Source organism: Acartia tonsa, chromosome 4 (genome assembly GCF_053477335.1).
Source record: "Acartia tonsa isolate MP-2025a chromosome 4, ASM5347733v1, whole genome shotgun sequence".
Classification (NCBI taxonomy): domain Eukaryota; kingdom Metazoa; phylum Arthropoda; class Copepoda; order Calanoida; family Acartiidae; genus Acartia; species Acartia tonsa.
Window position 1 is genome coordinate 20,944,810 of NC_137263.1, and position 26,869 is coordinate 20,971,678.

A 26,869-nucleotide genomic window follows, 5' to 3' on the forward strand; every position below is an offset into this window, starting at 1 on the left:
AGGTTAGCATAAATATCTTAAATTCTGCTTTATTTTACACGTACATAAACAATATCATTGTTTAGTGGTAAAAAGGTTAACTAAATTTTGAAACAATAAAAATTATTTGAATAGAAGAAAATTCTAAGGGTAAATATAACTTCTATGTAGGTGAGGTATTGAGGTTGGCCTAAGAGCACTAAGCGGCGGAAAACGGCGCCCCCCCCCCCCGCCGTTGTTTAAAAGATACCAACACTTGGGGTAATTATTGACACAACCAAAAAGATTTTACCCAATTATCTTTAAAACTAAGTTAGTAGCACCCAAAAATAAAATGTCGTGTAACGAGTCACCACATTTTACCCCCCCTTTAACTATGACAAAGAATATTTATTTATGGCATCGTATTATTGACAGCTTTCCGCATATAATGACATTAAAAACATAAAAGAATAATACTAGTTTTGTTAGCCCCGTGGGGCCGAAGGTCCGGACTAACAAAACTAGTATTAATTTTATGATTTTATTTTATTATTCGTGAAAAATTGTCTGTAATACGATGCTATACATGATTTTTCAGTAGGGCTGAGAACCGATTCTATTTATCGGGAATTGGTCGGTTTTGAAGCCATACTGGAATAAGTTTTGGACCAACCGTTCCAGTTATTTCCGATATCTTGCCCGACATGCAAATAAATAGAAGATTTATTTATAAGCCTCAAATTGTATAAAATAACTTAAAAAAGAATATTATCCCCCCAAAAAATGAAAGGTAATTATAAAACAAACACCTGTTAGTTGTTTAAGTACAATACCATAAAAAAAAACAATATCGCTCTAAATCGCAAGAATCCTTTTTTTCAGTACAATTTGAAAAATAACTAATTTAGCTGATGTCAACTCTTGGATGTATAATTCTGACAAATTAATGGATATAGGTGGATATATATTTTCGTAAATTTTTCCTGCTTATATGGACCTCATTTATTGGTCAGTTCTTTCCTACACTAGGTAGGGACTCGGAGGGGTGGGGTAAAGGGGGTGTATTGGAAGTATCGTCATTTTAGCCCGATGCGAGAATCGCCTTATCAAGACTCTCCTTCTACTTTCCAATCTCCCTTCGCTCCAACTGATTTTCAAATAACTTTTTTTGAACAGTAAGTCTGATTTGGTTGATTTACCTAAAACTTCATCCCCAATGACCTACTAAAAAAAGCCAGAGAAAAATATTTGAAAAATATATATTTCATTAGGTTAATAATTAATCATATAATAATACTATTAATCATTCTAAAACAGACAAAAAAGTACTATCACAAAAATCATAAATATTTAACTTTAATTATAAGCTATTTCAAAATACTAGTAAAATTATCTTGAGGTTAAAGTATTAATCAGCGATTTTAATCAAATTAAATCTGGAATATTTATTTAATAATATTTCCAGTATGGCTTCGAAACCGATTAATATCCACTGGATTAGAACCAGTTCCAAGCCATACTGAAAAATTATTTATCGTATCGTATTGTAGACATTTTTTCAACGGATAATAAAATAAAAATCATAACATTAAAACCAGTTGTGTTAACTTAGACCCTCGGGGCTAACAAAACTGATTGAATCTGGAAAATCTAATATTTCTTGTTTCATATCTTAAAGCAGAATTTACTAATAGAGGGCTCGGGAAACAATAAAACTTAATGATCTAAAGGGATAAGACAATGGCCGATAAATTGAAGTACACCCCCATTAATTATGCACAAAATTACCCCTTCTGTTGATTATAATTATTGGTTAAGACAGTCAACTTAATGAACCAACCAATAAGAATTCACCAAAGTTTTTGAGCAACGAATAAAGCTTCGTTATTATTAACCTGGTTCTATGTATATATAAAAAAAAAACGGTAAATAGGCGGCTATGTGAGTTTGAAGCACATGTTATGTCAAATTAAATAAACATTGCTCGATTCAAATGTATTAAAATCGCTAAATAATCATCCTCTCAGCAATTAGAAAAAATCTAAATATTTTGAACAAATAGAAAGATATATGTGTCTATATAAATGAAAAGAATCTATTTAAAATACTTTGAAAACATTTCGCATAAAAAGAGTACTTGTAATTTATGTGTGCCATAAGAAAAAACAGGTGGTAATTTTGTTAAATTAAAACAACTAAAACATTATTTAAAATATAATAATTGTTTATATAGAATTTAAAAACATAAAGAACATTATTTTATATTTTTTAACTAGTTAAAATTTAAATATTTAAACTTATGCATAGATTTCATTTAACTTTATCACTAGATTTATTTCATACTGGGATCAAGTTTTTTTATATAGATTATTTAAGTTCTTTCGGTTAATGAAACCGTTTTTTGACCGGTTAAAATAGCCTAACATTAAATTAGTAGTTAATCGTTACTTAAAAGCAAAGGACAATTAAACTCTCTTTGCCACGGATAAGAGAACAAAATGACTACGAAACGAGTAAATAACTAATTTAATTTTTTTTTTACAGTTAACTACATTATTTAAGGATTTTAATACCAGTTAGAGAATACCTATTGTTGTTTTTTTCTGGATTGGTAAATTTCAAATCTTAATACAGGTATACTTTTACAGTATGACTAGAAACCAATTAATATCTGCTGGATTAGAACTGGTTCTCAGCAATACTGAAAAAGCATGTATAACATCATATTACAGACATTTTTTTAATATTAAAATGAAAAACCATAAAATTAATACCAGTTTTGAAAGCCCCGGGCCTTCGACCCCTCAAGGATAACAAAACATGTTTTAAACTCAAAATTTTTCATTTTAATATTCGCGGAGAGATAATAGTATTGCGATAACTATAATTCATGGCTAGAGCATCTGAAAAAAAACCTTCTCCTACCAATACATTTTAATATTCCCTTTTAAATATAGTGTCAAGAAAGCAATGAATTTTGTTAGATTTTTTTACATAACTTCCTATTTGTCGGAAAAATAAAATGGGAGTAACAGTTTTTCTTCAGAAGCTAAAACACTTTAAGAAATGTGCAACAATCAAGCAGTTTCTAACATATTAGGTCATATTTTAGTAAATCTAATTACTTCAAAAACATATTATTTTCATTTATTATATGAGCTATATTTTATACATACTTGCCTCACGATATTTTAATTTTTTATTTAAAGGAGTAGTTGCACAAAGTGCATTTAAACTTGAATTTAGTGAACTGCATATATATTTTTTAGTTTAATAGTTTAAACTACATCTGTAAGACTTATATTTGAAAGAATTTAATTTTCTATCAGGTAGTTTTAAATATATCAAGACTTAAAATCATATCTTTTGGATATATGCAACATAATTGGCTGTCCTGTAAAAAACAGTATGATAACTATTTTGGTAGTGCCAAATTGATTGCTATTTATTGTATTACAAAATTATATATGTTAGATGTTATTCTTGTAACTTATGCTTGCAATCAAACTTGTTTAATGCACTTCATGCAACTATCCCTATGGGTTTCTAGATCATTACTTTGTTAAGAAAATATATGTCTTCTATATTTAGTGGCTAAATACTATTATTGGAAAAAATACATTCTTCTTTTATAATTTCAATACTTTTCTTCAAGTCTTTTGTTTGAAATTGTGATTGATTGAGTGGAAAAGAGGCATTGTCTTGTTTCTAAGTGACCATCTTAATCACATGACAAATTATTCTTAAATAAATAAAATAAAATTAAAAGCTCTTTACTACAGAGAACAGGAGACAGGGAAAGGTTTACAAAAAAAAATCAGTAGAATAAAATTTCCAACAGGGCTTCGAAACCGATTAATAGCCGCTTGGTTAGAACCGGTTCTCAGCTATTCTAAAAAATCATGTAAAGCATCGTATTATCAAATTTTTCCAAGAATATTAAAATAAAAATCATAAAATTAATACCAGTTTTGTTAGCCAGGGAGGGGGCTTACAGATTTGGTTTTAATCTTAATTTTTTTCATTTTAATCCGCAGAAATAGGATGCGAAAAATAACTGATTTTCTACAACTAAAAATTCTACTTAATGTAAACTAAAAGTTTAAGTACTTGAATATTGTGTCATATGTTACGTGGTCAAGGTACTATCTAGTAAGTAATCTTATAGGCTTTATAATCATTTCATTTTTAATACTCCAGGCAAAAAAGGAGGGGTTTGTTTTATAAGATCTCGTAGTTTATTTTTTAATTTAGTTTTCTCTGAAGAGCAATTCGTTTCCTTAGAAATAAAACACATTAACCTTTATATTTATTTTATATTGTTTCTATTTTTAACTTATCCATTCCCGTACTTATCGTAATCTACAGCAGGGGTAATTTTGTGTATCATCATTGGGGATGTACTTAAATTTATTGTCTTAACCATATAGATCCCTGTATTAAACAGTACTGAAAAACGACCAAATACCATCTTCAATGCAAAAAATTAAAACTAAAAAATGTTTTTTACTTCGAGATCTACAAAACACAACCTCCCCTTTTTAATAAAGCATAGTTAAACATTTTCAACTATTCTCACTCTAAATTACTAATACACATTTTCTTATACATCATTATTAATAGTTAGGATATTTATCTAATATTTAATTGTCTAAAGCAAGCATGATAATAGGACTAACAGGCTCATAATTTTATGATATGAAAGATCAATAAATGCTTTTAGTTTTGTTTTTTCAATAAATACATATCATGTTGCATACTTAAATGCATAATAATACATTACTATATTCATAATATCTTTAATACACATTTCATTTAAATAAAATATTTTCTACGTCTTGACTATTCGATGATTTTAAATCAACAACTAAGCACTGTATAATATTTTTACAGTGATAAATTCAACTTTTTGGAAGCATATTTCATTATTTTTTTCTTTTTGTTTGGTTTTGTCTTTGTCTGTGAAGAAGTTGGTGTTGACTGAGTGACAGACACATCTGGTACCTCGCTAGTATCAATATCTTTCTCATTATCTGCATCCTTGTTCTTTTTCTTCTTCTTTATCCTATGATACAAACACAATTTGTAGATCAACAAAAATAGTTTTCATAAAAACTGATGCCTTTTTGAAAAATCTATTATAGTTGAAGTTAGAGTTTTTTTTAGCTAACTTACTAAGAAAGACGGACGAACGGACAGACAATATACGGGCATACACGTATCTCGTTTTGTATTAGCTTAAAGGGTGCAATACTTATTTTAATTATCTAGTACTTTTACCAAATAATAGAAAGCTGAGAATTACAAGTAGCTTCCTAGAAGCTATTTAAGAACCTATAAGTATTATTATTTTCTCTATTTTATATGTTAAGACAAACGCGTTGCGGATTCTAGAAAAATTCAATTTTGAAAAATGATTTATTAAAACAAAGTTTTAAGTTCTCGATACATTTGGCTTCCTCCTTAACCTATTTCAAGAATGTATGGGTGTATAGAATCTAGGATTACGAGATTCGATCGTACTAATTCTCATATTAGCTTTACACTTTTCCGGTTCTTTACAGCTAACTAACTACTTATTGTTTTTTACGAACAAGAACATGAAATGAATAAGTGTGCTTGTTGAACGTTTTTGTTGTTACAAAACAATTAGAAAAAGAATCTTTCAATTACAATATCTCTAACGCTGTTTGGCTGAAGGAATTAGCTTTTACAGAAAGAAACGGGATTTAATAAAGGAAAAAACCCAAATCAAAAATTATCCAGCAAGTTTTTGTTGGTGGTTTATATTGCAATCAAAAGCGCAGCACTAAATTAAGGAGCGAAAAGTACAGCTCTATAATTTTGCCAAAAATTGTATTAAATAAATATAAATAAAAAATACCTTAAAAATTTAGCCGCCAGGCTTTTCTTACTAATCTGCTCCACAGGTTGAACAGCAGCGTAGTTACTCATATGATCCTCAATAGCGGTATCTTCCTCCAGTTCTCGTAATCTGTCCATCTCCAGACAATCAACTATCTCATTCCTCGCACTCACAACCTCAACCAGCTTTTTAATCAACATCTCTTCTTTTCTAAACAACAATAATATTTAGCATTTATTAACGTTACATTTTGGACTATATATACGATTTTTAAAATTAAAGGGGTAGTGAGGTGACAGAAAATGGTCTAAAAATCAAAAATCTAAAAATAAATAGTCTAAAACCAACCCGGGACATATGTGAAGCTTTCCTTAAAAAGAGAACTTATTCGGTACAGTAATTATTGAAATCATTAGACAATAAAAGCTTACTACCTACTTTATATCAAAAGCTCACTTATGTGCAGGTTTGTAGCTATTTGTTTTTGATATAAAGATTTATCCTTCCTACAATAACTACAAGAAAGGGTTATTTTATTATCTTTATTTTACCTAGTTTGAAAGTTTGAAGCAAAAAACATTTTGAAATTGGGCATTGAAAAAATATGTTATATCCTTATAATAAATACCAGGATGTCTGTCTGTCTTTCTGTCTGTAGCGAAAGGTCTCGCTAACCTCTGAACCGATATGGTTCTCCTTTACAGCGGTTCTACTTACATACATTTTACGTGCACCTAGAACCTCTAGAGCGTAGCTGCTAGTACATAATATGATAGCTTTACTTACTTATTATCCTGTTCAGTTTTCTGTGTTTCTGGCTTACACATAAGAATCCTAATCTGATGTTCCAGATCTGCATGTTGCTCTTCCAGCCTGTTGTCCTTCTTCATATAGATCAGCTCCGTCTGCCTACGGAACAACTCGTTCTTCTCATTCACCAAATCAAAGAGCTGTATGATAAGATCCTCGGCCTCTGGACCCAGAGAGTCTCTGTTCTCTCCCATCTCATCCTCCTTGTCACAGATCTGCCTGATGGACTTCTCCAACTTGACTCCTTGCCGCTCCAGCTCACTTTGTTTAACCTCGATGTCCTCGAGCTCTTGATTGATGGCCTTCCGGTGAAGTTTTTTAACCGCGCGACGTGGCGGTATTGGCCGCGGCGGTGCTGGTCCCTTCTTTTTCCGCCACTGACCCTCTTCGGTTTTGTCCGTGAGTTGATGTTGACTGAAAGCACCGGTACTTTGGCTTGCACGAGTTCCAACAGAACTCTGGGTGGTTGTCGAGGTCGACATAAGGCTTACAGAGTCACTAAGACTCTGAGAGGTGTCGCTGGTTGCAAGATGTTCACCGTCTCCGACGAAATTCCCGGACACCTCATAACCCTTATTAGATGCAACGCTTAGATTACGCGTACTTTCTAGTATTTGAGATCTGCGATTTTGGTTATTTTCGTCCTTGATACGCTTTGCTTGTTCTGCGGAAGTATATGACGCGGATGGTCGAAGTGTTGCTCCACTACTGGAGGGTGTTGTCCTAGCACTGGAGCTTCTGGGCGTGGAAAAGGATGGAGAAGGAGTTCTCAACTGCAACTAGAAATAAATGATAATTGTAACTTATTAATCTATAGTCAAGGTTTTTTTTCTGTTAAAATTCTACAAAGAACAGGGATTCAAGTTTAGTGTCTTTATTAAAATACAGTGTTAACTAATGTTTGTAAATGTTTTAAGCTTATTTCTGATTGAATGTTCACGATACTATTTAAGCAAACAAATCAAAGCTACTTGATCATAGACGCTTTCCCTCTCGTTATTTGTAAGAGCATGCAATAAGATGCAACTGTACACAAGGCCCACTACTTGAACAATATAATATTTATCATACAAAGTCAAACAGACAAATCAGCAATGAGAAATATATGCAATATAAATAGGCCCATGAAGCCTTCAGAAACCGATTATCATCATTTTATCAAAAAAATCTAAATGAACTGTAAGTTACCTGAACCTGTGATCCTCTGGTGCTGCTGGAGGCTCCAGCTGATGGAGGCAAGGGAGCCCGCCGCTTCTTCTTTCCCCTCGTCTCACTTCTCACTGACAGAGACGGGGACGCCGTGCCAACAGATTCGTTCTCATCAGAACTAAAACCATCGCCAAATGGATTCAAGGATTTTCTTTGTTGTTTGTGATTGTCAGAGGCAGAGACAACCAAGGATTTATCCAGAGTTGGTGTAAATTTTAATTGACTAGTTTGAGCAATGTTTGGCGTCACCTTTGGACAAAAATATTATTGTCTTTCTTGTTTTATCTTTAAAAATAGAACCTTTTAATTGTCTAAATTTTTTTTTAAAATTCTATAAAACCTTTGCTGAATATTGTGATAAAATTATTTTATTTTTATGAAATCTACTTTATTTGATGAAAGCATTATAAAAATGTGTGAAATTAGTCATGAGGTGTGAAAATGCTTTTATACAAAATGTGAAACAATAGGTATCACATATCTAATACTTTATCCTAAAACTAGCGGCTACGCCCCTAGAGGCCGCTATGTTTTCTTTTTAATCTATATTTCCAAAAGATATCTTTAAGGCCGCTAGGCGGCTCTAGTATTATTTTTATATTTTAGCGATTTCTCTTGGGATGCTGATGGTGCCCTCCCCCAAAATAGTTATAAAGGGGTTAGCCAGATTTTTAGGAACACATAGACAAACAGAGATCCTGTTACTTTATTATAATAAAATCATTTTCTAAAATTAAATTGCATGCTTCTTTTAAGAAAACATATAAGAAAAACAATAATATTCCTTTGACTGGTCAGCTGTAGCACTTAGTTCATCATCAGATTCTATGTCACTGCCAAAGGGATTCGTGCTTGCTGATGTCGCGGCTCCTACTGCAACTGGCTGAGGTAGATCATCTTTGTCACCACCACCCGGGGAGATTGTGCGCTCAGTACTTGGGGTGGATTCTTCTCTTGTGCAGGTTGGGACAGTTGCAACTTTATTCTCAATTGTCTCCTCCTCGTCATCTCCAAAAGGATTCATATCATCTGGATAATCAACATCAGTCTTGTCTAGTTCTTCAACACTCTCTTTGCTGTCCAGGACAAGGGTTTTAAAATTATTGGAATTTTCATCTATTTTCTCTTCAAGTTGGCTAATTTTAGTATCATTAGATTGTTCAATATTGTTATTATTGACTGGGGTTAGGTCATAACCAATTTTTGTTAGTTTATCATTTGAAAATCTTATGTCATTTGTGATAATTTCTTCATCATTAGGCGTGACATCATTTACAAGATTTTCAGCAATAATATTAGATTCATGATCTCTGGTAAGAGCAGATTTAACATCATCGGTTGTATTCTTGTCAATTGGTATCTCTTCAATACTTTTACTTTCTGTATTATCATTAAATGATTTCCTATCCTCCTCTCTTTCCTCGCTGCTGTCTCCCAGATCAAGTTGTTCTTCATCCCCTTCCTCGGCTTCAGAGCTGTGCCCACTGTCATTATCTACTTTGATAAAACTAGCACCATCATCTTTACCCACAACCTTCTCATTGTCCAGTGTTGTTGTTGTTGCAGTGACCGTCAGCGACTTTTTGTCATCCGACGTCCGCTCCAACTCTTCCCTCCTCTCCTCATCTGGACAAAGTTCACAACAGTAGTCACCAGTCTCGGTTTCATAATATCCAGCAAGGCTCAGCTGAGTTCCGCACCGACCGCACCGAAAGCATGTACGATGCACAATTCTGCCTCCAATGTTAAGACGTTCAAGAATATACACAGATTTTTGACAAATACGACAGGGATCCGAAAGACGTCCTATGGTAGGTATCTTTCTAGGGGAATTTGTGTTAGATCCGCCTCCACTTCCATCAGTCAAGTCGGAATTGACACTTGAAGATTTAGACAAGGTCCCCAATTTGCGAACTCTTGCTTGCACAGATTGACTATGAAAAGCCTGAAAAATAAAAGTGATTGTAGGTTATACTATGAATAAGCAAATTAAAATAAATAAATCCTTCCCTAATTCTTACTGATATGATTAGATATAAGTGCAAAAGGTAAATTATTATGCAATTGTCTTCTACCCTCTCTTAGATTAATCATATACTTTAACATTTAACATAAAGGTTTATGATAAACTAAAAAATGTTACAAATAATACTCAGCTGAAGCAAAAAAATTGAATAAAATATGGTTTAAGCTTATTAGAATTGTTAAAGAATCTATAATTTTTAACTTGCTAAACGGTAAAAGTTATATACCTGATAATATTGGGAAAGATATGTTAATATTGACAATTTATCCAAGAGTTCACACTCCAACATATCCTGCGGATCTAACAAGGACGGAATACCAAGATGCTGTTCAGCAATGTCAAACGCCAGCTTATTGTTGTTATAAATATTGTCAGGATCCAGGGTGTCCCAGTCAATGAGGTGGGGACAATAATGGTGGATAATGGCACAGAAGCCCATCCCGCTGCGCCAACTGGTCGTCATGTTGACTATGTTCACCTCGGGATAGGAGGCGGTGATGGATTTACACCACGCCTCCAAGGCCTTGGTACCGTGCAGGGCCATTTTAGGTTTTTATTTTCGCCAAATTTATTTTGTATCAACAAAGTAAAGTTATAGACTGCACAACCATTTTAAATAAGGGTGTCTGAAAAAAATTATTTGCCCATTACAATTTTATTTTAAAATATACTTTTTTTTTGCCTAGAAAAGGTATAAGAGCACTAAACTATGCCAAAAGTACATCAATCAGAAAGTTTTAACTGAGAAAAAACATTATCATAAACAATCTAAATAATTAACAAGCCTTCATCAAAACTTTTTACAAACTATAAATAATACCATTTTAGACCGAGATATTTTAATGATAATGACGTATCATGTCCGAAAAAGTAATCCTATTTAACTAAGCACCGTGTGTTTTTTTTTATGATAAAATAGTTATTTTCTTTATTAGGTACTAAATAAAATTAACATGATCGAAGCTGTCAGGCTAATCAACATATTCATGTCGAAAATTACTATGTTTGGGAATTTTGGGGGAAAATTCTGCAGATTAAGACATCTTTCGTAGCTAAACTTTTGTAAGGTTTTTTCGTCTTCATGCTATTAAATAAAGACTATTTATTGGACATGGTTTAAATAATTTATCTATCATAAAATTAAGAGTTGTGATGATTTTTATATTACTGTCCCTATCATTTTTAGACTACATTGTAACAAAGCTGCAGTGGCATTATTAACATAAGGCCTTTTATAGAAAAAAAAACATAACATATTAAGCTTTAATCATATCTGGAATGGGAGATCTTGTTACATTTTATCTATGAATATAACTTTGGTAAAAGTAAAAATTTATAAAATTATTTGTTTACAATGGTTCTTTGTTATTTATTTTTCCTTAAAATACAATTATTTTACAAATAACATATAATTTTCTACTGACAGATATGAAAAGGAATTTCAGTGTTTTAAATGTTATCAATAAAAGGCCAAAATGGAGCATGTTTCATGATCAAATAAATTAAATATCAAAATTTCAATATAATTGTCAATATTATGACGTGATGAATGTCAATACTGTGTCAGCTGACTAACGCGGCATTCTCTTGCGCACCAATAGAGGTATACGCTCTAAATCAGTCAATAGGATAACAATAAATGTACATTCCAGATGTGACATAGGTTGAAATATTTTACAGATTTTGGAGTGGGCTTTCTTAAGTAAATTGTCTCCTCTAAAAATTTTTTCCCTCATATAATGTGAAGCATACAAAACATATTATTATTTAACTATGAATATTGAAATTTCATAAGATAAATTTAGCCTTCAATAAATCATAACCTTAAAAATTCCATTCAATATTATTTGAATTGACTTTGTATATAAACAAAGGTTTTGTCTGCTAAAAATCCTTTTTTATGTTTGACATAAAATGGGGTCAGATGGATTATCTAAACATTATATGTCTGTTGGGCCATCAATTCAGGGATATATATTACCATTCGTGGAAACAGGGGTAAATACATATTTATTAATTAAATTGATTGTAAAAAAATTGTTCTGATTAATTTACTTACCTTCGAATTTATCAAACTATTATTGTAAACTAATTACCTCGCCTCTATTATAGGGGAAAAGGGGGAGTTCTAAACTCGCCCCAAGATATTTATAAAGGCAAGTTCCCAGTTGAGGAGTGAGATTCTACCCCATCTGAAAAAATAACCCCCCCCCCCCCCGCCATCTATCAAATTAAACCCCCCCCCCCCCCGGCATCATGAAATTTTTACCCCATCTTATGATTTTGTCCCCATCATGTTAATTTATCCCCATCTTCATATTTTGTACCTCTCCAAGAGAAACAAAATAATGTCAGAGAAGGGATAATTAATGAACAGGGGACAAAAATGAAGGATGGGGTCTAAATAGGAACATGGGCCAGGATTGGAAGGTGGGGTCTGATTTGACAGATGGGGGAATGATTGTCAGAAGGGGAAATAAAATCTGGGTAGGGGGGAGGGGAGAGTCTGGAGGGGTTTGCGAGGTGAGCCTCGCGCGAAAGAATTTATATTAGGGTAGCATAAGCTACCATACTCCACTGTAGTGAAGCTATGCCTTTCACTCTTCTATATTTTCCTATATTTTGAATAAAATTTGAAAATGCCTCTATTTATTTTTTTTATTTCTCTTTTAAGACTTTTTTTATACTAAATCACCAACATATTCTAATACTTTACTTTACCCAATATTTTAAGATAAAAATTTGGCTCCATTGAAGAAAAAAAACAATAGTTTGTTTGAAATAGGAACATCTAGTGGCCGATTATTGAACTACATAATATACATTTTTCTGGATGTCAACAAACATGATGATTGGTTGAAAAACACAGATGGGGTAGCAAACAATGCTATGATATTAAAATTGAAGCAAGGGGTTAAAACTCACACATGGTGGTCAAAAAATTAATATGGGGTCATTTTTTTCATGATGGGGGTAGTTTCAAGTGCTTATATCTGGAGAACCGTAAGAGATAGAGGCCTAGTTGCTTGACTGTGGTAACTCAGATTTACATAAGGAAGCTATTTATGCACATGGGGGACCAAAACATGATATGGGGTATTTTTTTCATGATGGGGGTAGTTTCAAGTGCTTATATCTGGAGAACCGTAAGAGATAGAGGCCTAGTTGCTTGACTGTGGTAACTCAGATTTACATAAGGAAGCCATTTATGCACATGGGGGACCAAAATATGATATGGGGTATTTTTTTCATGATGGGGGTAGTTTCAAGTGCTTATATCTGGAGAACCGTAAGAGATAGAGGCCTAGTTGCTTGACTGTGGTAACTCAGATTTACATAAGGAAGCCATTTATGCACATGGGGGACCAAAATATGATATGGGGTATTTTTTTCATGATGGGGGAAGTTTCAAGTGCTTATATCTGGAGAACCGTAAGAGATAGAGGCCTAGTTGCTTGACTGTGGTAACTCAGATTTACATAAGGAAGCCATTTATGTACATGGGGGACCAAAATTTGATATGGGGTATTTTTTCATGATGGGTGTAGTTTCAAGTGCTTATATCTGGAGAACGGTAAGAGATAGAGGCCTAGTTGCTTGACTGTGGTAACTCAGATTTACATAAGGAAGCCATTAATGAACATAGGGTACTAAAATTTGTTGGGGATTCTTTTTTCATGATGGTGGGTAAAAATTGAAAATAGGGGCCATTTGTTATGGTGGAGAGGGAATTAGGTTAAGTTAGGTTAGGTAATATTGAGGAGCCCTGCAAGGTTAGGGCCCCCCGGGGGCCCTAACCTTGCAGGGCTCCTCAATATTACCTAACCTGTGCAGGAAACCCTAACTCTGCAAGGCTACTCAATATTTCCTAATCCCTTCATGAACATAGGGTACCAAAATTTGATGGGTTTTTTTTTTTCATGATGGTGGGTAAAAATTGAATATAGGGGCCATTTGTTATGGTGGAGAGGGAATTAGGTTAAGTTAGGTTAGGTAATATTGAGGAGCCCTGCAAGGTTAGGCCCCCCCCGGGGGCCCTAACCTTGCAGGGCTCCTCAATATTACCTAACCTGTGCAGGAGACCCTAACTCTGCAGGGCTACTCAATCTTAAACTAACCTAACTTAACCTAACCTAACCTAACCAATTTTAAACTAACATGAACCAACTAAACCTAATCTAACACATTTTAATCTAACCTAACCCATCTTAACCTAACCTAACAAACTTAACCTAACCTAACCCATTTTAACCTAACCTAACCCATCTTAACCTAACCTAACCCATATTAACCTAACCTAACCCATTTTAACCTAACCTAACCTAACCTAACCTAACTTCACCTAACCTAACCTAATTTCAACCCACAACCCCATCATAAAAAATTGGCCCCTATATTCAATTTTTACCCACCATTATAGAAAAATGACCCCCATATTAATTTATGTACCCCCATGTGCATAAATGGCTTCCTTACTTTAATCTGAGTTACCACAGTCAAGCAACTAGGCCTCTATCTCTTACGGTTCTCCAGATATAAGCACTTGTAAGTACCCCCATCATGAAAAAAATACCCCATATCAAATTTTGGTCCCCCATGTGCATAAATGGCTTCCTTATGTAAATCTGAGTTACCACAGTCAAGCAACTAGGCCTCTATCTCTTACGGTTCTCCAGATATAAGCACTTGAAACTACCCCCATCATGAAAAAAATACCCCATATCATATTTTGGTCCCCCATGTGCATAAATGGCTTCCTTATGTAAATCTGAGTTACCACAGTCAAGCAACTAGGCCTCTATCTCTTACAGTTCTCCAGATATAAGCACTTGAAACTACCCCCATCATGAAAAAAATACCCCATATCATATTTTGGTCCCCCATGTGCATAAATGGCTTCCTTATGTAAATCTGAGTTACCACAGTCAAGCAACTAGGCCTCTATCTCTTACGGTTCTCCAGATATAAGCACTTGAAACTACCCCCATCATGAAAAAAATACCCCATATCATGTTTTGGTCCCCCATGTGCACAAATGGCTTCCTTATGTAAATCTGAGTTACCACAGTCAAGCAACTAGGCCTCTATCTCTTACGGTTCTCCAGATATAAGCACTTGAAACTACCCCCATCATGAAAAAAATACCCCATATCATATTTTGGTCCCCCATGTGCATAAATGGCTTCCTTATTTAAATCTGAGTTACCACAGTCAAGCAACTAGGCCTCTATCTCTTATGGTTCTCCAGATATAAGCACTTGAAGCTACCCCATCATGAAAAAATGACCCCATATTAATTTTTGGACCTCCATGTGTGATTTTTGTTCCCCATATTTTATATACTTACCCCATATGTAATATTTTACCCCTATAACTCATAGTTTATTACCACCAAGCTTTGTTTTAAACATTGAAAATTACAGGGACCAAAATTTAAGATGGGGTACAAAATCAAATGATGCCGGGGGGGGGGGTTTATTTTGACAGATGGCGGGGGGGGGGTTTATTTTTTCGTATGGGGTAGAATCTCACTCCTCAACTGGGATGGTGCCATTTATAAAGCTTCCCAGTAAAGTACTACCTACATTCGGATCAGCAATTTCCGAGATCTTTAACTCCAGACAAAAAAGATTATTATAGGAATGTTTAAAACGTAAATTAATCTATAACATGTTATTTCTTGATCTAAAGTCCGTATATTTAAATATAATCGTTGTATTGTAGGCATTCCTGTCAAATTGTCCCTTAAGACCTCTTAAAGGGTATAGGTAGCTAATATGGTTCTTGTAGAACCCATGTAGAAGCTTTAGCTTAATACAATAACATTGACCACTCACATTTTTGTAATCCCATAAGTTTTTTTATAGAAAAATTAATAGATTTTCTTTTTAGCACCAATATTCTTGATCAAAAAATGGTGGTTAAGGAAGCGTTGTTTAAAAAATAATTTTCTTGATATAGGATGAAAATTAAAAATCGAGGTAATAGAGACTGTGCAGCAATAAAACGGCTATTTAAAAGTGCAATTTATATTCAGTTTCCTTTATTAGGTATATAGGAGATAGATTTTTAATATTCTTACTTTGCTTATAGACTTCTTGCCCTAATAGATGATTTTTAAAACATAATTTTCTCATTTTTGGGAAGAAAAATAAAAAAAAGATTTACTAGAACCTATAAACAATACAAATGTCTACAGATTTATGCTTAAATTATAAATTTTAGCATAACAGGAATATATTTTATGAAAAAAAATAAAACCAAAAAATTCTTAATTTTTTTGGTCTTCGATACAAACCAAGCGATTCAAACCGCTTATAACGCATATTTCACATATCTACACATCTCTGATTCCGTCCGTATTGGCCTGTCTAAACACACACACACATACACAAAGACAGCTGATTCCGTCCGTATTGGCCTGTCTATACACACGCACACACACACGCACACACACACATACACAAAGACAGCTGATTGCCCGGTAAATATGTAAAATGTAAATAAACAACTGTTCGTATGCTTGTTGACGTTGCTTTTGATATACATAGTTTGGTTGTGAATTTTTTATATTTTATTTCATTCAAATAGCATATAGTGAATTGTTTATGATTTGGTTTTTGAAATATGTCAAGACATTTGCAATATTTTACCTACTGAATGATATTTTAAAATTTATAAGGTTTGATTGATACTTTTTTTCAGAAAGTAAAAATGGATTACGACGCGTTTGCTTCTTTGAACCCTTATAGATGTAAGTTCATTATTAGATAAAATACCTACTCTTTCAATTAGCATATTTTGCAATCAACAAAAAAAACCTTTTAAATTAGATTTAGATGAATCTAATCCGTCAGTTATTGTAGGTGTATATATATAGGCTGATTAAAAAGGAGACAATCCACGATCGAATGAGCTCTAAAGTGATTCCAGCTGCTAATTGAAGTACTTTTTCTTTTTTATTACATCAAATGCTGTTAAATGCAGAAGTACATTAATCAAACTGTTTACATTATTACAATTTACTCCTTTTGCTAAATATACATTTCTTATCGAAAATGAATACTTTTGTAACTAAATATATTGCATGATTACATATTTTAACTTTTCACACTTCTTCAAATTTTTATATCAAGACAATATTAGAACTAAACTTTTAGCTCTAAACAATGAAACCCGGCAGTAAGTCAATACTATTGTAAAATTGTCGCGCACATTTAAAGAAGATTAAAGGGTTACTGTTTAATTCTAGGTTTCATAACTTAATTTACCTACCCTTTCTTTCCTTTTTAAATTCAAGGAAATTTTGATAGATAAACAAGATATTTGTATTTTAATCTAACATCGAAAGCTAATAGCTTTGTATACTTAGTAACTTAATGGCTACTCTATTAGTTCTTAGGTGCCCATATATAAAAATAATCAGGGGTACCACGAGTTTCTGGACTCTGTGGTTCTCTAGATTTTATTAATATTAAAAAAATAGTATTCGAAAATGTTACTTTTATGTTGCTATTCTACTCTTTCATTCCATCTACATATCTGTTTCTCCTATTTTTGTATTAAATAAGGACGCTTGTTTTAAATATTGTTATTGTTAAACAAAACTCCTAAACAATTGTGTATCATGTCAATTTCTCATTTATTTGTCTGAAAGTAATATTTAAGGGGGGCGGTGGGGTGGAGGGGTTACTACGTTCATTCTGTTCGGAAACCGTGATCAAAATGGGCTAAATATTGATCTAGAATCTTGTAACTTGGTGCATATGCCTAGTCTATTAGGTACTAGATCTAAATTTAAAAAAGTCCATTTTTAAAAATTTTTAGGTTAGGTTTGGTAAGAAGAACTGCGGAAATGGGTTTTCTAGGCTTTTTGGTCTATTTTTGTGTAGAGACTTACTTTAATTGTTTTTTTTTCTTCTCGAAAACACTGTGTCTATTCTTAAGGACATTAATTAAAATAATTCGGCAAATCGGAGGCCAACCCCATAGGGATAAGGGAGATGCCTACAGGGGTTAAGTGTAAGTGTTTCGTAGCCGGAGCTGGGAGCCGGGAGCAGCAACATATTTGGTGGATCCGGAGACGTATTTTTCGTTAAAAACGGCTCCGGCTCCAGATTAGCTAAAAGTGATTTTTTAAAGTAATAATATAATTTGGCAACGGTCTATTTCCATATAATAAACTGAAAAACTATTGTTACTTAACAAATAGACACACATCCTTCTACTTTTATATAGCTTTAATCAAATAAAAGCAAAATATTTTATATTATTTATTTTATTTTATCAATTTCAATAATGAACAAAAATTGATATATTAATTTTAAGGTAGGAGCCGGAGCCGCATCAAAATTAAACGGCTCCGACACCCTGCCTAACCTAATATAAAGAATTTTTAGTAGCGAAGCTACTCTATAATTCACTTTGTCCGTCCGTCAGTCCGTCAGTCAGTCCGTAACGCTATGGGGGAAATGGGATTTACTCAGCTCCTATAAAAGATAGAGAGCTGAAATTTTTTGACAACATTCCCACCATTAAGGAGCACAATTAACTATAAAACATCAATGGCGGTCGGACGGCTTTTTAGCAGGTTTTAGGCTATTTTTTTATTTTCAACATTTTTCCTCATATCTTTGGTGTTTATGGTCCGATTTTCAAAATTTTTTCAGTTAAAGATATCAAAATTAAATTTTCCGTCGTTTGGAGAACCAACAATGACGGTCAGACTGCCTTTTTGCAGGTTTTTGACTATTTTTATATTTTTTACATTTTCCACCATATCTTTGGTGTTTATGGTCCGATTTTCAAAATTTTTTCAGTTAAAGATATCAAAATTAAATTTCCCGTCTTTTGAAGAAAACAACAATGACGGTCAGACTGCCTTTTTGCAGGTTTTTGGCTATTTTTATATTTTTACATTTTTCCCCATATCTTTGGTGTTTATGGACCGATTTTCAAAATTTTTTCAGTTAAAGATATCAAAATTAAATTTCCCGTCATTTGAAGAAATCAACAATGACGGTCAGACTGCCTTTTTGCAGATTTTTGGCTATTTTTATATTTTTTATATTTTCCCCCATATCTTTTGTGTTTATGGATCGATTTTCAAAATTTTTCAGTTAAAGATATCAAAATTAGATTTCCCGTCGTTTGAAGAAAACAACAATGACCGTCAGTCCCATCCACGAATTTTTGTGCTTCACTACTTATGGATGTTGTCATCCTTGTTTTATTTACAATTAGTACGTATTGCACAAGGCTTATGTACCAAGTTTCAAAATCTACCTCCATATTTTGTCCATTTTACTCACAGATTACAAATAAACGGCACCGTTTACTACCCCTCCCCTTATGTAAAGTCAATGTATGCCCTAATTAATGCCTATATGCAGTATTAGTAATGAAACATAATCATCGTTTTTTTTTTTTAAAGGGATAGTTGCATGAAGTGCATTTTAAAAAATATTGTTAATTTTTTTCTTTTTAAATAATATAGTAATGCATAATATAAAGTTATTGATTAAAATTAAAAGATTTGGCCAGGGATTTTCCTAAAAAAAATGACTTTTTCATTTTTATTTTCAAAGTTTTTACATGTTATATACCTATGGCAAAATCATTTGATACAACTTTTGATCGCGTTTACTAATTAATACCTAGAGCTTTTAACTTTTTATACAACAAAATAATTAGGTACAAGAGTATTCTATGATATGTATATTTTTGTAATATTGATGTAAAACTTACAAAGGAGTATATATATAAATATGTTTATATTGTATGGTTAGTTAGTTTGTGGAGATAATGTGTATATCGTCAGGAAACCAGATGGTTTTCTTTATTTTTTAAAAGTACCTATCCATAGAAAACCTGTCCTATGAAGAACCGGATGTTATTTTTTATGTTCTTTAACTTTAGAGAACTTGCCCTAAGGGAACCTCGGTTCATTTTTATATAACTCTTGTGAATTATTGTCAAATAAAAAAAGTTTGGTCAGGTCAAAGTTAAAAATTCTTTTACACATAATCATATCTATCCAATGCCTAATATATTCTACTAAGGCATATTTAAGTACACTACTCAAAGTACCTTAACTCTTTAAATGCACTTCGTGCTTTTTTTCTCCAATAGGTCATTGATTTTTTATTTTGATATAGGATACATGAATGGTTCATCTAATAAACTTGCTACCAATGCATTAATTCACTAAATTTACAAAATGTAGCCATACTTTTCTTTCTATTTAGCTGACCCAGTCAGAAAGCCAGGCATAGTACAGCGCCCAGAAGATGAACATCCAGATGCAGGTACTGTTTTTGGATGCTTGCGTAGTAATCCTATTATATAAAGTATTTTTTTGTCTTTAGCGAAGGATCTTGCTAACCGCTGAACTGATATTGTTCTCCTTTACAATAAATTTTGTTACAGGTCCAGGGAAGGTTTTTACCTATAATTGGGGAGTGTATCTTCACCCTCCCAATTAAAGGTTACCCCCCAAAATAAACTAGGTATTTTCTTTTTAAAACTCAAATTGAAAGATGGAGGTAGCCGGGTCGAATTTGCCCTCTAACCTTAAGTATCCCTAGAGGTTCTAGGGGCTTCGCCTCTAGTTAGTAATAAAGTAAATTGTAGTTTTGCTTAATTTAATTTTTTCATAAGAAATGTTGTATACCGCTATCAAGTATGAATGAAATATTAAATATACCTATATAATTTTTAGTTCCAAATATCCCAATTTTGGTGGAAACATAAGGGAAATAGCACTTAGAATGAAAATTATGTAATGTAATTTGGCAAGATAGGTATACCTAATTTTTTTTAAATGGGAGGGGGCGGTCGTGTACTTTTTGAAACTAAACTACAACTCAACTTTAAAAAAGGTTTACATCAATGAAAGGGAACTATCCACATACGGGAGCAAGTGATTCTAAGCACCTTCCAGCATTGATCCTTAGTATTTTTTTAGTGAATATACTAGTTATCAACTAAAAAGTTTGGTTTTACCATGGTTTTATATGAAAAAAACTTTAAAATGTAAATCGTTTTTTGATCCAATATCATCAAATGCGTTTTGAGTTCAAAGGACAAAATAAAATAACACGGCAGAAAAGCATTAAATGCTGTAAATTGCAAAAGTACTTAGATTAAACTGTTTACAATATTACATGGTACCAACCCTTTTTCTACATAAACATTTTTAATCAAAATAATATACTTTTGTGTAAAAGCTTTAAAAAGCAGTTTGAAACATCAAAACATTTGATAATATTGCACCAAAAATGCTTTGCTTTTAAATTTTTTTTCATATAAAACTAGGGATGGCAATCCGTCAAATTTTTGGACCGGATTCAGATTCTTACAAGAATCCGTCCAAAAAAATAGCGGATTCTCGTGGATTCCAGATTCTAGCAATATTTTAAAAGGCTTTTTAAAAAATTGAAAATTTAATTGCTACATATGTCCTAAAAATTAACGTTCTTGGTGTTTTCTATAATTCACTTCCGAGAATCGAACAAGATTTTAAAAGATGTTATATATACCTAGCGGCTTTGCCCCCAGCCTCTAGGAGCTGTGAACCAACTTCCCCAATAAACAAAAAAAAAATTTTTTTGTGAGAGGGGGGGTTGGGGGTGTACCATCCTCCAAGAAAATAGCTTAAAACCACCACAGGACCAATAGGTATATACCCTGAAAAGTAGAATCCGATCGGTTCAGTGGTTACCAAGATCTTAAGGGATGGACAGACAGACACACAGGCGGACGGACAGACATCATTCTACTTTGTGTTATAGATGATAATAATGACAAGTATTAAAAACTCTAGGCTCTAATTTTAGTCTACCAACTAGCGGCTTCGCCCCTAGAGGCCTCTAGTGGCACTTTGAATGTTTTTTTTTATTTGAAATATCTAATTAGAGAAATAATTGGTTTATGCTTCGTTCAAGTCTCTTTTTGGGGAGGGTTATTTTTTCTAGGGGCGATTTCTCTTGGGAGGGTGGTGGTACCCTCCCCAAAATAGTTGAAAACCTTCCCTGGACCTATGAGAAGCTACCCTGTTATGGAGAACCCGATCGGTTCAGTGGTTAGTGAGATCCTTTGGTACAAACACACAGACAAACAGACATCCTGTTACTTTAGTATAAGGATTAAGAATCCGAATCCGCTATTTAAAAACGGTTTCCGGATTCAGATTCCAAAATTGGCCAAAAAATTAGGCGGATTCCGGATCCCAGATTCAGATACGGATTGCCAACCCTATATAAAACCATGGTGATACCTAACTTTTTAGTCGATAAACCAAATAATAAACTTAAACCTAGTATATTCACTAAAAAAATACTATGGATAAATGCTGGAAGGTGCTTAGAATCACTTGCTCTCGTTCGTGGATAGATCCCTTTGGCATGGCTGTTGTTTTAAAGAATTTGGAACTGAACAAAAAAAAGTTTCTCTCAGAAGGTTAAAAATTATCTAAATGGCAGTTTTTGAAATAAGACAAAAATTTACGGCGGTTTTCGGCAAAAACAGCAGTTCTGCCGCCGTCTCCCCACGGAAAAAGCAAATGCTATGCCTAATTTCAGTGCTTTAACTCTTTTTTGGGGTTATTTGCTTTAACAAAGTTACAAACCTTAAACCTTACCTGGACCTATGATAAATTTTACTGTACAGAAAAACCTTCTCTGTCCAGTATTTATCAAGATACAGACATACAGACTTACACCCTATTACTTGTATATAATAATATATAAATACTACACTGGGACTAATAAATTCATTTCAAAAGAAAAAAGGTCTTGCAAAAAGTCTTTATTTAAAACAAAAAAACACATATTAAAATAACTAAAGGGGTAGTTGCACGAAATGCATTTAAACTTAAATTTAGTGAACTGCTAATTTTTCCCTTTTTAATAGTTTGAACTACATTTTAATTTCTACCATGTAGTTTTAATAATATCAAGAAATGAAAATCGTATTCTTGTGATATATACAATGGATATAGTTGGCTTATTTTCACAAAACAGCACATTGACTATTTTTGTGATATCTTATTGTTTGGTATTTATTGTAGGGTTGGCAATCCGTCCAATTTTTGGACCTGATTTGGATTAGAATGCTTACAAAAATCCGCCCAAAAATGAAACAGATCAATCCGTGGATTCCGGATTTTTTTTTTTGACGGATTCCAGATCTTCAGATCTCGGATTCTAGCAATATTTTAAAAGGCCCCTTTTAAAATAAATTAGGGAATTAAATTTTATCGGGTACTGGGAAGAATCTAAAGCAGCGTTTTTTCATACTTTTACAAAAGCTTTTCTCCTATTTCTAGACCCTACATCGCCCATTTGCTAACCCTTACTCAACCTAACCTAACTTTGTTAAAAATTAAAATATATATTTAGATAAAAAAACTCAAGATGCTGATTTTAGCTTAACAATTAACATCCGAATCCGCTATTAAAATAACGGATTGCGGATTCAAATATTTCCATAAATTGAACAGATTCCGGATTGGATTGCCAACCCTAATTTATTGTAATACAAAGTTATATATGTTTTATGGTATACTCGTAACTTCTGCTCGAAATCATTTTTTGCACTTCATGCAACTTTCCCTTTACCAAAGATACTAAACTTATTTTTTCTGTGTTTTTTAGGCTGATGTTGTTGACAACGAACAACCTTAAGGCGGTGGCAAAGGTCTGAATGAGGTACAGCTGTAGTCGGCGGTCAAGCCGCCAGAGGAGACAAGAGCGAGGTGTTGAGACTCTGTGTGGGACTTGTCAATGGGACTGTTAAGTAAGTTTTTAGATAGATAGATAGACGGGCAGCATTCGATAGCTAAAAACGGTAGACACCGAATGAATGGACAAATGAAGTAGAGATTTTTGGTCAATTTAAAAGAATGAAAAAATAGATGTAAGTAGCTTGGATTTATAGTCAGGGGTCAGATAAAGTACCTAATCAATATTATTAAGAGTAATTTCAAATGATAAGTTGTTAGGTATTTAAAACCAATTTTTGAACTTAAAACTAGTGAAAATTCTTTTCATATTATTGCACTTAAATCTAACTCGATCAATTAAGATTTAAATGCATTTTTTATGGTCTAGTCTGCTTTTTTTATACACTGATAGTTTGTACAACCTGATCAATATCTTTACTTTCAGGAATGTCAATAGGATAACCTTACTCGTCATTCACCTGCCCACAAATCTAGATAAACTTTGGCAAGAATGTGCCGACTACACAGGCAAATGGGACCAAATGCGGGGACACCGGGACGAACACCTACCCAAAGCAGTAGTTATTTGTTAAAATGTTCTTTTTTCTTTTCGCTAAAAACTGATTTAAATCATATGACGTTTGTATATTTCCATTGAAGGGATACTTGCATGAAGTGCATTTGACAAGATTGATTGCAAGCAAAAATTACAAGAATATCATCTAACATAATTAATTTTTTATTACAATAAATAGCAATCAATTAGACACCATCAAAATAGTCATCAGAATGTTTTTGTGAATACAGGACAGCCATTTAAAATGCAAAAATCCAAAAAATATGATTTTCAAGTCTTGATATTTTTAAAACTACCTTGTAGAAAATTTAAATTCTTTCAAATACCTATAGATCATAAAGATGTAGGTAGTTTAAACTATTGAACATAAAAAAATATGCAGTTCAATAAATTCAAGTTTAAATGCACTTTGTGCAACTACCCCTTATCGTTTCTTCCTTGCTTTCCTTGATTAATGTCAATTGCTTTATCGGTGCTTTCCCTAAAAGTGCCTGCATGTATTCCCATGACTTTACCCTACTACGGGAATACAGTATCCAATATAACTTAACCTGACCTAAACAAACGAAAAATCAACCCCCCTTTTTTCCAATTTACTTCAAAGTAGGGGAAGGGGGTTGGCGATAATCTGTGCTTGACTAGGCGCTTCTAGGGGAAACCGCTGATGTTATTCTTTACTTTTTCCTTTTGAGTAGACAAATACATTAGGTTGTAGATCAATCTTTCATTGTGATTTAAAAAAATATTTTAATAAAAGTACCCAGGTATATTACGGGTTAGGACAATCGACGAAAAATTTATGTACAACCACAATTTCAATATACAAAATTGCTCCTTTGTAGATTTAAATTAAGTTTTGACACCTATGGTTTGTAAAATTCAACTAAGATTCTATTAGGTTCCCAAATTTTTTTTTTTTTTTTAAGTACAATTAATATTAATCTAATCTTACCCACCTTAAAGTGGATAATAATTTTTATGGGAAGTAAAGGTGTGTAAAGGGGGGATTTAAAATGCAACCATTTCGTAATTAATTTGCAAATGGCACTTAGAATCCGAATTTCGTTATGAAAATCCTATGTAGGTCTCTTTTCACTAAATTGAACAAAAAGTTGCAAAAGTAAAGGCTGTCGGCTCAGCCGTTAGGCCGTTTTCGGCTATTTTCCCATAAAAATGTCACAAGCCCTATCTAAACATCATACTCTTGGCCTCTCCTAGCCGTTTACATCTTGTTCTAGCCGGTAGCGACTGCTACTAGAAATTGAATTCTTTATATTGTCTTGTTCCTTTATTCCTGTGAATTCATGTTCAATTATGTAATGCTCTCGTGATAGTTTTTTTGTTGAATTTTTTATTTAGTTGCACAGCTACTTCATATATATAATATACTAGCGGCTACGCCCCTAGAGGCCCCTAGGGCACTTGAGGAGGGAGGAGTCGAATTTGATAACCCAATTTCTTATTTTAGATTTTAAGAGAAAGTACCTACCTATTAAAAAAAATTTTGAAGGTGGAAATTTTTTTTTTTGGAGGGGTTATTTTTCATTTTTTTTGGAGGGGGGGGAGGGTTAGGGGTGTTCCACCCCCCAAGAAAAGTTATAAATCTTCCTGGGACCTATGAGAAGCTACCCTGTTAAGGAGAACCCGATCAGTTTAGCATTTAGCGAGATCCTTTGGTACAAATAAACAGACAAACAAACAGACACACAGACTAAGATCCTTTTACTTTATTATAAGGACTAGCGGCTACGCCCCTAGAGGCCTCTAGGGGCACTTGAGAAGGAGAGAGTCGAATTTAATAACCCAATTTGAAATTTTTTATTTTAGATTTTAAAAGAAAAAGTAAAAAAAAATTGGGGGGGGGGGGGGCGAAATTTTTAATTTTAATTAAACAAAATTCAAACAATTTTTTTTGGGGGGGGGGATTTTTGGGGGTTTGGGGTGTCCCACCCCCCAAGAAGTAGTTATAAACCTTCCCGAGACCTATGAGAAGCTACCCTGTTAAGGAGAACCCGATCGGTTCAGCAGTTAGCGAGATCCTTGGTACAGACACACAAACACCCTGTTACTTTAGTATAAGGATTATCAAACTGTAATACTGAAGACCATGTATAACATAGTATTACACACAATATTCAGCGACTATTAAGATAAAAATCATAGAATTAAAACCAGTTTTGCTTGCCGATACCTTCAGCCCCTCACTTTAATATCCAGAAAGCTGTGTATTAAATTCTAAATTGTTAAGTATTTGTTATGTAATACACTTATTGATTGAAATAAATACACCATTTAGAAAGTAATATTTTAATTAAAGCGTGGCGACTCTACAATCCTAATATCTCAGTAAGTCTGTTAAGAATTACTTTTTAATATAGTTTTTTTTAGCAATGATAATTTATAAATTACTCTAAAATTTACTTTGTCTAAGATCGAATTTATTTACCAAAGATTGCATAGGTACAATTCCCCGATCTTGGACGACAATTTCACCATTGGGAAAAGAAATAAAATTTACATAGGTATATTAGGTATAATTTGATATAATTACATCAGCATTCCGATAATAATATCTCTTAAAAATAGGTTGTGTCGCAAGAAATATGATTTAAGGAATAAGAAATTTTCTTGATAAAAATGTCTTCAAATCAATTCAAAATTGAAAGTAAAAATCCTGAGAGGATAATACCACTTTTT

The 26,869-nt window shown here is 33.1% G+C and overlaps 1 protein-coding gene and 1 long non-coding RNA gene across 4 annotated transcripts; one reads left to right on the forward strand and one right to left on the reverse strand.

The window, feature by feature from the left end:
* Nucleotides 1-1,212: 1,212 nt before the first annotated feature.
* MICAL-like (protein) lies at nt 1,213-10,885 on the reverse strand. The gene is made up of 6 exons (XM_080156872.1): nt 10,099-10,885; nt 8,630-9,791; nt 7,826-8,094; nt 6,614-7,416; nt 5,846-6,037; nt 1,213-5,026 (listed from the first exon to the last, which is right to left on the reverse strand). The coding sequence occupies exons 1-6, from the start codon at nt 10,414-10,416 to the stop codon at nt 4,849-4,851; spliced, it is 2,922 nt and encodes a 973-aa protein (XP_080012998.1). The 5' UTR covers nt 10,417-10,885; the 3' UTR covers nt 1,213-4,848.
* Nucleotides 10,886-16,533: 5,648 nt separating this feature from the next.
* Nucleotides 16,534-26,471, forward strand: LOC145316402 (uncharacterized). Of its 3 annotated transcripts, none has more exons than XR_013878468.1 (5): nt 16,534-16,626; nt 20,120-20,179; nt 23,528-23,669; nt 24,041-24,947; nt 25,411-26,471. It is a non-coding gene; the product is annotated as an uncharacterized LOC145316402 (long non-coding RNA). The 3 variants fall into 3 exon arrangements; XR_013878469.1 differs by having other exon boundaries at nt 24,041-24,936; XR_013878467.1 differs by having other exon boundaries at nt 24,041-26,471.
* Nucleotides 26,472-26,869: the final 398 nt, after the last annotated feature.